This window comes from Leopardus geoffroyi, chromosome C1 (assembly GCF_018350155.1).
Source record: "Leopardus geoffroyi isolate Oge1 chromosome C1, O.geoffroyi_Oge1_pat1.0, whole genome shotgun sequence".
Taxonomy (NCBI): Eukaryota; Metazoa; Chordata; class Mammalia; order Carnivora; family Felidae; genus Leopardus; species Leopardus geoffroyi.
The window spans coordinates 161,953,387-161,968,562 of NC_059328.1; the positions used below are offsets into that span (position 1 = coordinate 161,953,387).

General features: G+C 43.7%; 1 protein-coding gene across 5 annotated transcripts in view; it reads left to right on the forward strand.

Moving 5' to 3' along the window:
* Window positions 1-15,176, forward strand: part of MAP3K20 (mitogen-activated protein kinase kinase kinase 20) — a 188,151-nt gene that overhangs the window by 152,561 nt on the left and 20,414 nt on the right. For all 5 annotated transcript variants that reach the window (XM_045480227.1, XM_045480225.1, XM_045480229.1 and 2 more), the window contains exons 12-16: window positions 507-551; window positions 2,369-2,399; window positions 2,497-2,636; window positions 7,127-7,189; window positions 8,168-8,260. In XM_045480227.1, the coding sequence (XP_045336183.1) occupies window positions 507-551; window positions 2,369-2,399; window positions 2,497-2,636; window positions 7,127-7,189; window positions 8,168-8,260 (372 nt within the window). The remainder of the gene's footprint in view (window positions 1-506; window positions 552-2,368; window positions 2,400-2,496; window positions 2,637-7,126; window positions 7,190-8,167; window positions 8,261-15,176) is intronic.

The window sequence follows — 15,176 nt, forward strand, 5'->3', positions numbered from 1 at the left end:
AAAAATAAAAAATAAAAAAAAAGTAGCAGCAGCAGCAGCAGCATAAAGGTCATCTGATTACCAAAGTGTTGCTTCAGAATTTTCATGAACAATCCGATGATCCTCATGCTGAGTGGGAATTCCAAGGGAGGCTCTGGTATCTGGCAAATGTCAGAAGCTCCTGGACTGTCAAACCCTATTGTGGGAGGGAAGTCTACTCTTGGTGTGCCAAGTACCGAGAGAGGACAGTCTCAAGATCTACAGCCCCTGCTGCAACAGCTCACCAAGTGCAATGAATTGTTACTGACAAGCTGGTGCCCGGGATTGGCTTCTGTGGGTAAATGCTTGGAGCGATGAGAAATTCCCCTCAAGGTCAGGAGAACTGCTTGCCATTCAACCTAACCTGCCAAGGAAGAAACCGAGCCAGAGCAGCGGCCGAAAGCTAAAATAGGGGAGACAAGAGATGAGCCAAAAAGACAATGATAATATTACTTTTGTTTTTCACTGCATTCGTATTTCCCATGCAGCTGCTGCCTTCCTTTGAGATTGGCTCATGGACTGAAGATGACGTGGTAAGCGGCTTCTGTTAATGCCTCCTTTGACCTGGGCAGGTATTTCAGACATTGGTCCACAAGTTACAGATGCAGCTGGAGGGGTCGGGGCCTTAAGAAAATCTAACTAGGAGAAGTTGACAAATTCCTTGTTTTTCTATTTTTAATGCAGTAATGATTTAAAATAAGGCCTCAAGAGCAAGGCAAGTATCTCTTCAAATCTTACAAGAGGATTCCACCTCCCTATTTGCTCTGAAAGGTATTCCAGAATACTATAATGAATACCAATGGCAAAGTTAAAGGAGTGATCCAGGATACCAAACGAACAAACGTGAAAACAGTTTGATCTTAAGTTTTCCTAAAACACCAGGGATGGACTGGAACCACAGTGGAGAAAGATCTGGGAAAGGCAGCTCTAGACTGGGATTCCGCTGAACTGGGTTTCCTTCCTACCTTAGGCCTGTTTGAAAGTGACGGGTGCATCTGTCCTCTGGCCTTTCCCAGGAAGAACGGATGCAAGCTCCCAGACATCCTCTGCAGCTGCAGCCAGAGGAGGAGGACAGATTACTTAAGTCCAGAGGAAGTTCTATACCTTACACTTGGGTAGAGACCCTAAGGAACAATCCTTCTTAGCCTGTTGCGTCTCTGTATTTGCTTCTTTAGTGAAAAGTCTGGAGAATTCTTGATCAGAGACCTCAGGGGCTTATACTTGTCCAGGTCCATTTTATAGGCTCAAGTCCCATTAAATGAAAAAGAAAAACAGCTCTAATGCCAGCCTTAGCAAGCCCTCACCCCAGAGAACAGACCAGATGCCACAGTGTACGAATTCACGGCTAGAAACTCTTAGGAAGGTCTGTTTACCTACCTCAACCTGGTTTCTGGACTGGGGCGTTTTCCTCCCTGCCCACCATGCTCTGCTGAAGTAAAACTGCTTTCAACATTAGCTAACCTCTTTGGCTTCTATAGGGTGAGGAAACTTGGCACCACTTGCCTCTACGTCTTCCCGTTCGCTGGGCCTCGTTGTTGGTCAAGTTCCCACCAGCCCGGATTGTTAACAAGGAAAAAGAACTTAGGATCTATTCATGGGTCTGGATATAATCCCTTTATCCCCAGCTGGAAAGTTGGCCCATCTCATTTGAGAAGAAATTTTTTAAAAAGCACTGAGCTCTAACAGTTATTTTTAGTCTTTGCTCTGAGGTCGAGTGGTTTTCAAGCCATGTAAATAAAATCCCAGGGTCAAGGGCCCCCCAGAGAATTGCTGGGACTGGGTCTGGCCTCCCTTCTATGTGAGAGGCTACCAGTAAACACGTGCCAAGTGATATTCAAGGACGGAGGGTCACTGGGTCCAACTTCATTCTATACAGGAAGCTCTGTGCTTTAACTTGTCTTGGGCGACAGAGCTACTTCCTGACCAGGCCTAAGACATAGCATATTCTGCCCTCTTCTCTGTCCACTGCCGTGTGGTCCCTGCTCCCCATACAATTCCTGGGTAAACCAGTACCCCTCAGTAGCTCCGGGGATGACCAGCACATAAAGAGAAAAGTCATTATAAGTTAAGAACCTTCTTGAAGGCTTTTTTTAAATCTCCCAAATAAAAAGCAAAACCCACATTTCCTCAAGTATCCCAAGATGTCCACAGGGAGGGGTATCTCCAATTTGAGAGCTTGATGTTTTAAATCCATAAAGAGAGTGTCTTTCATTTTACCTTGGTGGTTGAGCCAAAACTTACATTGCAAAACTACAGATATTTTAATCTATCGAAAAGTGTGTTTTACTGTGAAGTCAGGCCACTGACCGTGTGTGAATCTTCAAATCCATATGTGTCCTCTCTTTCACAGTATTTTTGGGTTCAGCAGCTCGTCAGAAAAGGCAAGTAGAATAACTTACCTTCTTAATTCATGCAGTTAACTTTGCTCAGGGCATGGTTTCATCTCATTTTGTTCTGCCTTCTCATCCCTTCCTTCAGGGGACTCTTCCGAAGAGATGAGCATATATGCAAGCTTGTTTAAGGAAAACAACATTACAGGAAAGCGACTGCTTCTTCTGGAGGAAGAAGACTTGAAGGACATGGGCATTGTCTCCAAGGGGCACATCATCCACCTGAAGGTACCTCAGAGAGGGAGGACAGTTGGTTGACAATCTTTACTGAGCACCTACTATGTAGCAGACCTTGTGTCATGTCAGAGGCTGAGGATACACACGCGAGTGCAATCGGCTGTTACGGTGCTGACATACTCCCATACCAGCTGATAATTAGCCTCTGCTCCCATGGGACCCCCACTCCCTCCTCATAATCCAACCCAGCACAGCAGAAGTCACCTAGATACACCTGAATATCACTCCATGCCCTCAGGAAGTCCCCAGTTCAGTGGAGAAGACAGGGATTGATCATGCAATCGTGATAAAAAGACAGCTGTAGGAAATGCCACAATGGAGAAGTGAGGTTGAGATGAGGAAAGTCTTTTGCAAAGAAGTTGTGAAGGAGCTGAGAGCCTAAAGACAAGCAGGTGCGAACCAGGGGAAGGGGATACAGGGGGGGAGGTGTTCTGAAAGGGAAGGCACCGCCAGTGGCAAGGCTGTGGTGTGAGAGGCAGCTTAGTGGGCCGGAAGGCCCTGGAGACGTGTTTGTCCGGTGCCTCCGGCCCCGCCGTCCACTCGGGGAGACAGCTGGTGATCCCCTTAAAGGCCAGAGAGGCTGGCTGCCCATTAGGAATCCCTAAGGATGCTGGGCCTGTGCAGAGTGAAAGCTAAGCCACTGTAGTACCTAACCTCACGGGAATGTGTGTTCAGTTTGCAGGGTTTGTAATTTTGACCTGGAACGGACACACCACGTGTGTATTCTAATCCTTCATTTTCTCAGGAAATCCTAACATGTCCCCCCAGACTGAAGTCTTGAACACTTTAAAAGCTAAACCTGTTTTTGGTGCTGTTGCTTTTCTTTTCTTTTTTTGGTAGTGTAGCAACCAGATCTGTTTCTTTGTCTTGTTTTTTAGTTACCCAAACCAAATAATTGCTGGCATCTGTGTGGACGCTGTTACTAGAGGTGTGTTTCAAGAGAGATTTTAGGATAAAATCAGTTTGTTCCCCGGACCTTCTCAACCCCACTGCGGGTGGATGGAGGGGTGGGCATAGGTTAGAAAGAAGAGAAGTCAAAGAAGGAAAGGTAGAAAAAGCAGCTTCCTAGCCGAACCCTATCTCACAAAGTCTCTACTAACACGTCAACTGCTTTTCCCTTTACTTCAGTTAAAGCCACCGGTGTGGCTTTTTCCTTTCTAAGGAAATCCCCTCTGAGGGCCAAAGAGAACCCATCTACTTCCGTTCTGCGAGCCCTGGGCCCATGCAAGGACTGTCCTTACAGCCTGAGCACCTTTTGGATGATGGCTTAGCCTTAACCTCACCATCTTCTCCCTCTGAGAATAGGGCAGGAAACCTCATTCATAAACATACATCTCAGAGGCTGGCAAGTAATTTAATCTCGACCTCTGGGTGTGGGCACATCCATCCTGAAAAGCTAAGCTGGCTCAGATGGGCTGCGATGGGAAAAATTATTTTCTCTAGTGCAGATAAGTTTCAAGTTTCCAACAGAGCAATGTGGTAAATCCTGTCCTATTTGGCAGATGACAAGTAAGATGCTCCGACCTCCCTTTCCCTCTGCTGTCTTTGAAAAAGGACCAACATTCCTTAAGGAGCTGTCAGGAGGAAAGAGGGTGGCAAGCTTTAAATCACAGAGCAATAGTGATTTAAATACCCCCAAGTGGGCCTAGGAGACAGTGCCCCCTCCATGCTGGTTGGTATCATTAGGGCAAGCAATGTCCAAACTTATTATTGTTCAACAAATTCAGTGAGTGCCTACTACCTGCAAGATTGGGCCTGTGCAGATACGAAGAAGAATCCTGCCCTTGAGGAGTGTACGCCCCAGAGAAGAGAAAACATGTACATGCAACTTCTCATGATAAAGAGTCTTGGCAGTTGGGAGGAAAGGAACCATTCACTGCCTCTGCTTGGGAGGGGCTGTGGGCAGTGTGTGTGGGGGGGGGGGCGGCCAGAGGGAAAACTTCACGGAGTGGGGAGGGTCCCCAAGCTGGATCTTGAAGAAGGACAGAATTTGGAATGCACACAGGAGCAGGAAAGGCAAGAACATGAATTTAGACAGAATAAGGAGTTCAGAGAGAAGGAAACAGGAGAGAACAGAAAAAACTGGTTCACTACAAGGAACAATAGGTGGCTGTGTCTGGTGGAAGCCTCGTGCCGCAGAGGGTGGAAGGGAGGTGAGGCCAGACCCTGGACAGTTCGTGCAGGTGTTTTCCTTCATGCAGGTGTTTCATGGCTTCTGTGCAGTGGCTTCAGGCCAGGGGACTGGAGTCCGACCAGCTGCAGGGAGTATTGGAAGTTTTGAGAACTGACATGTTGAAAACTTTGCTTCTGGAAGTTGTGAAGTAGATTAGAAAGGAGAGGCTAGGTTTGGAAAGACCAGTTCAGAGGTTATGATACAAAGTAAGAAGGCCTAGCTAAGTGTCACGAAAACGTGAATAGAGAAGGGAAGGATTCCACAGGTAACAGATCTATTTGCAGGTTCAAGAAGGAAAACTAGTGAACACACGCCGTGACATAGCATAACCGCAAAACCATCCTGCAGAATGAAAGAAGCCAGACCCAAAGGGTCACCTAGTGTCTGATTCCATTACATGAAATATCCAGAAGATAGGTAAATCCATCTTACAGAAAATGGATTCCTGGTTGTCAGGGGCTGGGAATGTCAGGAGTGACTGCTACTTGGCACAGGGTCCCCAAATGTTTTGGAACTAGACAGAGGTACTAGCTGCACAATGCTCCGAAGGTACTAAATGCTGCTGATTCAGCACTTTAAAATGGTTAATTTCATGACAGTGAATTTCACCTCAATAAATAAATAAAAAGAAGGAAAGCACAGTGGCATGTACACGCCTGATCGCAAACAGTCTTCCAGTGGGGAAGCTTTCTCTATTTGACGGACGATGGGCCTTCAAGAAGGATGCATGTGGCAAGGAGATGTCCTAGAAGCCTAGGCAGGAGGAAAAGAGGAATGCCCACCCAGGAAGTAGGAAAAGGAGGAGAAAATGGTGTTACAGAAGCCAAAGGTTAAAAAGCTTTATAAAAAAAGAGTCTAATGCTGCACAGAAGCCATGAAACACCTGCATGAAGGGAAAGCCCTCACTGGAGGCAGCTGGTTGGGGTGGGGTCAGTGCAATGTCCTCTGCTCATGAAACAGAGTATCTGCCCTGAGCTCCAAAACAGAGAGCAGACCAGTATTGGGGGGGGGGGACCCAAGACTCCCCTGAAACTCATGGATGAGAATGCATATGTGCATAAAGACAGTTCCCGGAGAGGTGAGTCTCAAAAGTCAGGCGGTCCACCTAACTGCCAAAGCCACAGCTAGGTTACTGGCCACTCACGGGAGACTCAGCCAACACGTGGCACTCTTAAACTCAGCCGGGTTGTGGGTATTTCTGACAAATAAGCTTGTATGACAGAGAAGGATTAAGAGAAAAGGATGATGGAGGCTTGTTCTGGGAGGTCCTGCAAACATTTGTGGGGATATGAGAATAAATAGTGCTTTGAGCTGGGCCTCTGGGGATAGGACACCAGGTGAATACCTCCAGACTAAAGGAGCCTTCCTGGTACTTGTCAGGCATGTTACACACACACACACACACACACACACACACACACACACACGAGAATGTGCCCTCCATTCTCTGCTGTCACCAAGGAAAGCACAATCATCGCTGTGTACTTTCTCAAAGAGACTCTCAACCCTTAAATGGTAGGTCATGAAACTAAACAGTCTTTCTACCTACCCCTCTGCCACTTCGTTGTCCCTTTAAACCTGTCTCAGCATCCTTCTTCCCTGTGCCTGGAAGCCTTCACGTGGAGGGGCCGTGCGGAGGGAATGGGGCTGAACATCCGTAAGTGTTCATTACATTGTCAAGTGTCAACAGCTTTCATTTCACTTTGAAAAATGCATCTAATTTTTCTCACATTGGCACTTTCTTACTCTCTACGTGATACGTTCTGTTCACAGAAAAGCTGGATTATACCTGAGGAGTACAAAAAAATAATTTAAATGGTTGCCCTTTCCTTCAAGAGTTCTTTGTGCTTCAGTGGGGGCAGGGGGAGCATTGGACACATACCCATAGTAAAGCCCTTACCATGCAATAAACCCTTTAGTGAGATTTCAGCCTTAATGAAAGTCTCTGGTGATATATTCATGTTCTTTGTTGTTTTTCCCACAGTTACTCAGGGTGACAACTGCATTCTGCACACTAGAACATTAACTTGTCGCTAGTATACTCTACCAGTGTTTGAAGAATGGTTTTATTTACTGTGTACTCTGAGACTTAACATCTTTAAAATATCTGCCTGTTCCATTAAATAATTATGAACTACCTAGAATACTCTGAGCAGCTTTATTCTCAATAGATGTTGGATTTTAACATCCCCAAGATATTTTATGGGCTACATAAAGAATGCCTTTCTATGTGCACAATAATTTAAATCCTCTCTTGGCACTATCGGATCATTAATAAAGTCATGTTTTTTTGTTTTTGTTTTTACAGTCAGCCATTGAGAAATTAACCCACGATTACCTAAACTTATTTCACTTCCCACCACTGATTAAGGTAAGTAAGGTGTTTTTCTCACCGAGAATGGGCTACTTTATTGATGTATGCACCTGCTACATCCACACCTAAATTTGCCAACGTCGGGAATTGTTGTTTGAAGCAAACCTTAATTATTGTCTAACAAAAGGCCCTTTGAGTGAAGCTTAGGATGTGCATAAATTCAACATGCTTGATTCCTACAAGTTGAAATATTAACAGTGTATTCATGATAAGAACAACACATGTCACCTTAGTGACTCAGGGATGTTAAATACTAACATTGTAGATTAGTACAATGGCCTCCCACCTGTCTCCAGAAACCTTTGTCCAGCACATAAGTCACTAAAGGAATTCACATAGTAGGGCTGTGGATTATCTATCACTTGCATTGGGTGCAGGGGGTAGGAGATGTCTTGTTTGAATAACGTTTTATATTTGACTTATTATTTTGAATCCAGTCTACAAGTATATGGCACATGTTTTTATACAGTACGTGTCTGCAATTAATACACAGAGCTCTTCTCATTCACTACCTATGGTTTTCCACCTCTAAACTCCAGAAGGTTCATTTTGTTTCTTTTCTTGGCCCTTCCCCTTCATCTGTTCTAGCAAGTACACAGTTCCTCTTTGGGAATTGCTTGCAAATATCTTGAGTGTTAAGAACTCTCAGAGTGAGTCTCATAGTGCATCTCCAGGTGCTAAGTGCATTGCTAGAGTACAAGTGTACAATGCAAGATGCACTGTGAAACATGTAAGACAGTGACATTCAATTTGTAGTGCATGAGATAAGTCATGTGGAAATGTTCTCAAAGGCTTAAGATGTCATTTCTCTTGCTTTAAAGAATTGTCATTTGTAGCTTGATCCAAATTATCAAACATTAAACAATAGGTTAGCATGGAAACACTAGTACTGAGAAATCATCTCTTCTGTATGAAATTTAAAAAAAAGACACTACATACTATTTAGAGTAAATAGTGCTTGGTTTTCTGTTTTAGGACTCAGTAGATGAACCTAAAGAAAATGAGGAAAAAATCGTGAACCTTGAACTTGTTTTTGGTTTTCACTTGAAACCAGGAACTGGCCCACAGGTAAATCACATATTAAGTCTTTTGGATAAATTTCGATCTAATTTACTATTTTTCTCTCTTGGAACTCTGTGATTTCATACACCTCCCCTCCCCCCCCCACCATCCCCAATCAGCAGATAACTCAATTAGGAGTAAAGTATATGGGCTTTAAAAAATAGAATTTACTTGAAAGGCTGCCAGGGGCGCCTGGGTGGCTCAGTCGGTTAAACATTCCAACTTCAGGTCAGGGCATGATCTCACAGTTCGTGAGTTTGAGCCCCACATCAACTCACTTGCTGCCAGCACAGAGCCCACTTCCAGTCTTCTGTCCCCCTCTCTCTCTGCCCCTCCCCCACTCTTTCTCTCCCTTTCCCTCTCTCTCAAAACTAAACATTAAAAAAAATAAAAAGAAAAAAAGAAAGAAACAAAAAGAAAGGCTGCCAGCCACCTATGTAATCCAGTCTTGGAATCTTACTCTCTTGTTCAGCTGAAGAGTCCTGTGTGAGACTACCCAAACCCTCAGGGAAACTCACAGCAAAGCATTGGGGGGCGGCGGGGAGGATGCCAAAGTGATAGTTGATGCTGTTGGGCCTCGAGCATCTCATCTTCTTGTTTCTGTTTTGTAACACTGAGAGTAAAACAACACTGAGAGTAGAACTGTAGGCAATATGGAAACCCAAAGTATCAGCTCTAAATAGGGCGGAAGGGCATTTGACCAACACTTATTCAATCAGGCTTTTGCTATATGTTAATTGTAGAGTATGGCAAAATTACTTGACCCAGGTGGCATATGAACTGGAATCACAACAAGTTTGTGTTACTTTGGATTACCATAGATAGGCAGTAATGATAACTTGTATTAATGGAACACATATTGTGTTCCAGGCACACAGTACTGAGGCATAAATGCTACTTCCCCCTATTTTACAAGTGAGGAAACTGGGGCTCTGAAAAGGTTAACTAACTTACCCAAGGGTTACCTGGCTAGCAAGCAGAGAGATGAGGCTTTGAATGCAGGCCTCTCTGATCCCAGAACGAAGCTCTTACTTACGGCACCGTTTGTACCTTTCTTTGGAGGCAGCAGCTAAGAGACCTTGTGAATATAGCTCCTTACAACCCATAGCCAGTTGCTCTGGGAGTGCTAGCCTAGGCTCAGCTAGCCCACTGGCCTGTCCCTAATTATGCTGTGCATACCCCAGGCCATTCCTGAAACCAGTGTTTGGGAGTGACTGGAAATGGTTTTGAGGGGGTAAACACTTCAAAAGATACACTTTCTGGACTCCTGACAGTGTCCTGCCTGCACCACTACAGCTATATCGGTGCTTTTGCTGAATGGAAATCTTTATCTCCCTGGTTTTGCCATAGAAGCTGGTTGAGTTAAAAAAAAAAAAAAAAAGCAGCAGCAGCAGCAGCAGCTGGTTGAGTGAAAGGTTTCTCATATACGAGCACTTTCCTTTCTTCCTGTGATGGGTCATGGTCTAGTCATTCCTGTTGTTAGAAGCAGCTACAGAAAGTGGGGCAGTAAGATCCTCTCTACAACAACAACCAGGCACCCTTCTAGCCCTGAGATTCTGTGGCTGTGGGCACTCCCAAGTCCATGTGATGGTAAACAAATCACATATTTTAATTTGCTCTCTTTGACGTCCTCGACTCCATGGCACTTAGTACTGTTTGTTTAAACCATCGTATGGCTTGTAGGTGGTGAAAGAAGAGGGAAGAATGTTTTTTGAGAGAGACTTGTCAAATTTAGTCTCAACCAAGAAAATAACTTGCAACTAACGAAGAAATGACTTGTTAATATGGAAAACTAAAAAATATCTTCTGTAAACATTTGCAAGGTATAAAGGATACTGGAGACCAAACACAGTGGTTTCGTTTTGTCCACAGTTGTGTAGCCTTCTCAAGCCGTACGTTTTCACGAGGCCTAAAGTCACTGCAGCTTTTGACAGCCTATTGATCCTTGATCATGCCTACAGTCATAATTTCAATACATTTACACCATGCATTCAGCAGACGTTTACTGAGGACCTGGCTCTCTGCTAGGTCAGAATACAAAATCAAAAAGTACAGTCCCCGGCTTGCAAGGAACCCATTGCTGATTGGAAGAAATAGACAAGATCAGTGAATGGTTTTAGTACAGAATGATGCCTTTTTTTTTTTTTTTAACAACATCAAGCACATCATTCAATGGAAGCACACTGGCTGCACATTGAAAGCAGATGCACAGAGGGGTCAGAGAGGATCTTAAGGTCTTTTTGGTAGAAGTGATGCTTCAACTAAAAATTTAAAACCATTAGGAATTATTAGGCAGGGAGAAGACATGAAAGGCAAAAGGCATAGCTAGCGTCTGCAAAAGATGTAGGAAGTATGAAGCCAGGAAGACACAGGGAGCTCTTCTTTAGGCTAATTTCTATGGGACTGCACAACTCACTTCAAGCATCACTGCCTCTGGGACTTAGCACGAAGCAGGGGGACGAGTGTGGTGAGAGTTAGGCCATAATAGTGGCTGGTGACCAGAAAAAGAACGATGTTAGGTGCTAAACTAAGGAGTTTGAAAAGTTTTAAGCAGGGAGTAGATAGGATCAGATTTATGTTTTTAAAAGATCTCTCAGGGGCACCTGGCTGGCTCAGTTAGAGCATGCGACTCTTGATCTTGGAGTTGTGAGTCCAAGCCTCATGTTGTGTGTAGAGATTACCTAAAAATAAAATATAAAAAAATTTTTTAAGTAAATAAATAAAATATCTCTAAAAAGCACAGGGGAGGGTCAACCGGAAAGAGACCAGGCTAAAGTGAGAAAGACCCATTAGCGGGCAATGCAGACAACCAGGTTAAAGGGAACAAGGAGAGGAGGCTATGGCAGTGCCATGGAAGCACCAGGAGTCTAAGGACCTCGAGACGGAACTGCTCAGACTGGGTCACCAGCTGGAAATGGTGTAGGGATGGGAGAGGAGCCAGGATATTGCCAAGTTTCTAGTGTGGGCAGCTGGGCAGATGATGTTATAACATAATAGATGAAAAAGTGAAATGTACAATGTGGATGTCATGCCATGGTGCTAAAAGTATAAAGAAGTGACTGGCGGGCTCCGTGCTGAGTGTGGAGCCTGTTTAAGATTCTCTCTCTGTCCCTCTACCCCTCTCTCCAGCTCAGGCGCTCTCTCTCTCTCCCTCTAAAATTAAAAAAAAAATTTTTTTTTTAATTAAAAAAAGGACTGGAATGGATGAGGTTAACCAGGAAAAGCTTTTTTGGAAGGGGTGAATTTTAAAGCAAGGTTTGAAGAGGTCCATGGTCATTTGCAAATAACTTCCTGAATATAATGTTTAAGGCTTCTACTTAGTACTTTGTTCTAAAGAGCTAAGTTATTTCATAAATGTCATCTCATTTATCCCCTTGGCATTTCTGTGAGATGCTTAAGGTATAATATTGTCATCACTGATCAGGAAACAGAGAGCAAGAGGAAGTGTGTGACCAGCCTTAGATGGGGCGAGGACAGAGCTGAGACTGGAAATTACATCTTTATCATTACCTTCTTATTAAACATGTGCTAGCTCACATACCTGTCCCAGGAGATTTAAGCCATCTGTACATTTTCATAAAATAATCCTAAAATAAATCACTGTCCAGTTCTAAACTACCCAGTTATGCCAGCCTATACCCTAGCATTATGAAACATTTCCTCCACATATTTGAAATTCCAATTCCCCACATGAAAACTGACCTTGACCTTGACCTTATTGCCTTAACCTTCAAAGGTGGAACCCAAGAAAAAAGGACATCCTCAAAATCCCAACTGAGTTCTCATAAACCCATCGTCACAGAAACGGTGAGGCCTTTCCGTGACTAGAATAAGTTCCTAGAAGACACCGATGCTCTGCAAGTTGTCTCCAAACCGGGCTTTGCATATCAGGGAGATCTGCTTGACCATTTCACCTTTCCTTTTACAAACAAAATGAAAGATGCGTTCTAATTACAATTACAACCTCCGGGAATAATACAGGACAGTGACCTTATGATGAAATAGCAGCTCCATTTTCCCATCGCATCTGAAAGGGACCACTAGTTCCACAACCACTTAAAATTAGTACGTTGCTTCAGTACCTACCCTGCCAGGAGAAAACGGTGAAAATATGACCTTATCCACAAGTAACAAATACATGTAGAGGAAAAGCCTTTCATTGTAAGACCTGTCAACCTTTTGTTTTAAGAATTCAGATGCAATGCTGGTTTTTAGCCTCATTTTACAACCAGATGGATTCTGGCACAAAAGTGAGGTTGACTTGCTCAACTGAGGAAAGCCATTCACGTCTGAGCGCCTACATGCCTGCTATCGTGGCCAGGGGCCACTGCATGACGCCTTGCTGTGATGTGTCTTTACTGCCTCGCCCTCTGGATAAGCGGGACCTCAGCAGACCAAAGCCCCATGCACATTTACAGGATTCTCGCACAAATGAAGTATGCTTTTCTTCTTTCCTTTTCGAGGCAAACTGGCAGGGAAGATAGGATTGGACCAAAGGCTTCGCTGGCCATTTAAATTCACAAAATCTGAGAATGGGGTTTACCCATGTATTTTACCTACTTCTAACAAGTAAATTATTAAATAATGCTATATATTGGGGCAAACTTGAACTTGAAATTATGACAGTAGAATTGGCAGAAATTGGGTCTTTCTCAGCTCAAAGTTTTCCTGTGCTCAGACTTGAAATGCTTGTAATAATTATTTCATACCTTTGCCAGACACTGTGGTAAGTGCTCTGCAAACATTCTTCTCACATAATTGTTATAAGCCACCATCACAGTGAGCACTATCCCTGTATCATCTCCAAGAGAAACTGAGGAAGGAAGAGGTAAAGTTCCTTACCCAGAATCCCCACCTGTTTAGGGGCAGATGTAGTCCAAGGACTCAACCACTGTGTCATACTGGCCCTTTCTAGAAAGTAGCATCATCCCTAAAATAGATATATTGGTAATAAAAAGATAATTTGGGGGGGTCACCTAATAGTAAATTACCATCTTTTGTTTTGTGTGGGAAATGCCTTGTTTTGTAATCTTAAGGCCTTCCACTTGGCACAAAAGGAAAAAGATTTCTGGAATCTCAGCTTCATGCACCTCCCCCCCACCCAGGGTGGCAACCACCCTTTCTTTCACTAAAATATTCAGCTCCATAGAGTTTATTATTATATCTCATATAAACTTGCCAGTCAGGAATATTGATTCTCAAATTGCCAAGGAATAAACTATCAAATCACCCAGCAGTTTTCTCACCAAGAACCTTTCTGAGACTGTGTCATAAAAATTTAAAATCAGGGTTATGAAGGAAGTATCTGGGGAGCCCATGCTTTCCTTGCCTGTACTGGACAGTCACAGACGTGGTCCCTGGAGTCCCTACCCCCACCCCCCTACCCTCCACATGGAGACCTGTGGGTCTAAGTTGATGACCCACAGCACTCAGGGGAGAAGCCCGGGGAAACACCACCCTGTCTCTGCCAGCACCCTGGCTACATGGACCCCAAAATAGACACAGGCTTCCGGACTCCTGTACCTCCTACATCTGATTTCCTTTTGAGCAGTATTCTGATGGAGCAAGTGAATAAGGAAGACAAAATAAAGAGGAACACAATTTTGAAGGTATAGAAGCAGAGTAACAGCCCCCATCAGAGTCCAAGGCTTCTTCCGTTCACCCTGCCCCCGCCCCTTCTTGCGTGCGTCACGGGTAACACGAGGACCCCTTCTTCCACACCTTACCAGAAGCAATTCAGTCAACAGTTCTGCTTCTCTGTTCATCCTCTGTAGGTTAGAAACACTGCTTGTTACAAATACTTCCCACCTACTATTGTGCTGTTAGGTCTTTATTATTGGATCACTTATAAAATGTTGCATTTAATAAACAATTGAATCTCCAGGCCCTTTCTCAGAGCATTGTAAATATCAAAAACTGTCAAATGGGGCTTTTTTTCCTATTGTGTAATTTTTATAAATGGATAAATAAAGTAACAGAGCACAAAGAAAAGGATTTTGTAAGGAAGAAAAAAAAAACCCCAACACTTTTTGTAAATTTCAGAACAGCTAAAAGCAATGCTTTACTTTGATATATCTTGCATTTATTAAAAATGCAGTGTAAAGAAGCTTATTTCCTATGATCAACTCTTTCTTAGGGGATAAACATATGCACACACACATGTCCGTGTACCTAAGTATATGGGCTTGTAGTGGCAGGGTTCTGTAAGAAATACAACTTTTAATTGACAGCCAGGGAGCAAATGCAGCTTAGAATATGACTGCATGAACTTGCTGCATATTTCTAATCACAGTGGGGCTACACTTCATCACACAGGTCAAGCAGCTGCTTCCAGGCCCAGAGCAGAGCTGCTAAGCACATACTTGCTGATAGATGGATAATCACATGCAGAAACGGCACACCAGAAAATGTCTAACAATGGGAGAAAATGGCCCTGACTTGTAGTGTTTGTGGATCTCCATGGTATAAATATTTTCACCAGGGCCAATTACCGAACTTGAAGTTCCTTGAAATCCCTGAACTTGAAGTTGGGAAGAGGTGTGAGCAACCAGCTTGTGAGGGCGGCTCCAGCACACCACTGGATCCCTCGTGGCCGCCTTCTTCAAGACCCTGAATTCCTTTTAAGATAGTGAATGGCAAGGAAGTACACGTGATAAAACATAGGTATGACTGCACGACAAATACATATAGCTGGTTTCCAGCTATAATAATATGTGTAGTTAGCTCACAGAGAGCTCTAGTTTCCCACCGAATCCATAGATGGCTCAGATCTCCTTGGGTTGCCATTGGCTCATACAGATACACTGACTCTATTATAGGACTTCAAAAATTAGGATTTGAGTTTGTAGAGAGTAGGAGTGTACTACTTATGGAAACAGAAACAAAATTTAAATTTGTGATGGTCTTTTAAAAATATTTGAAT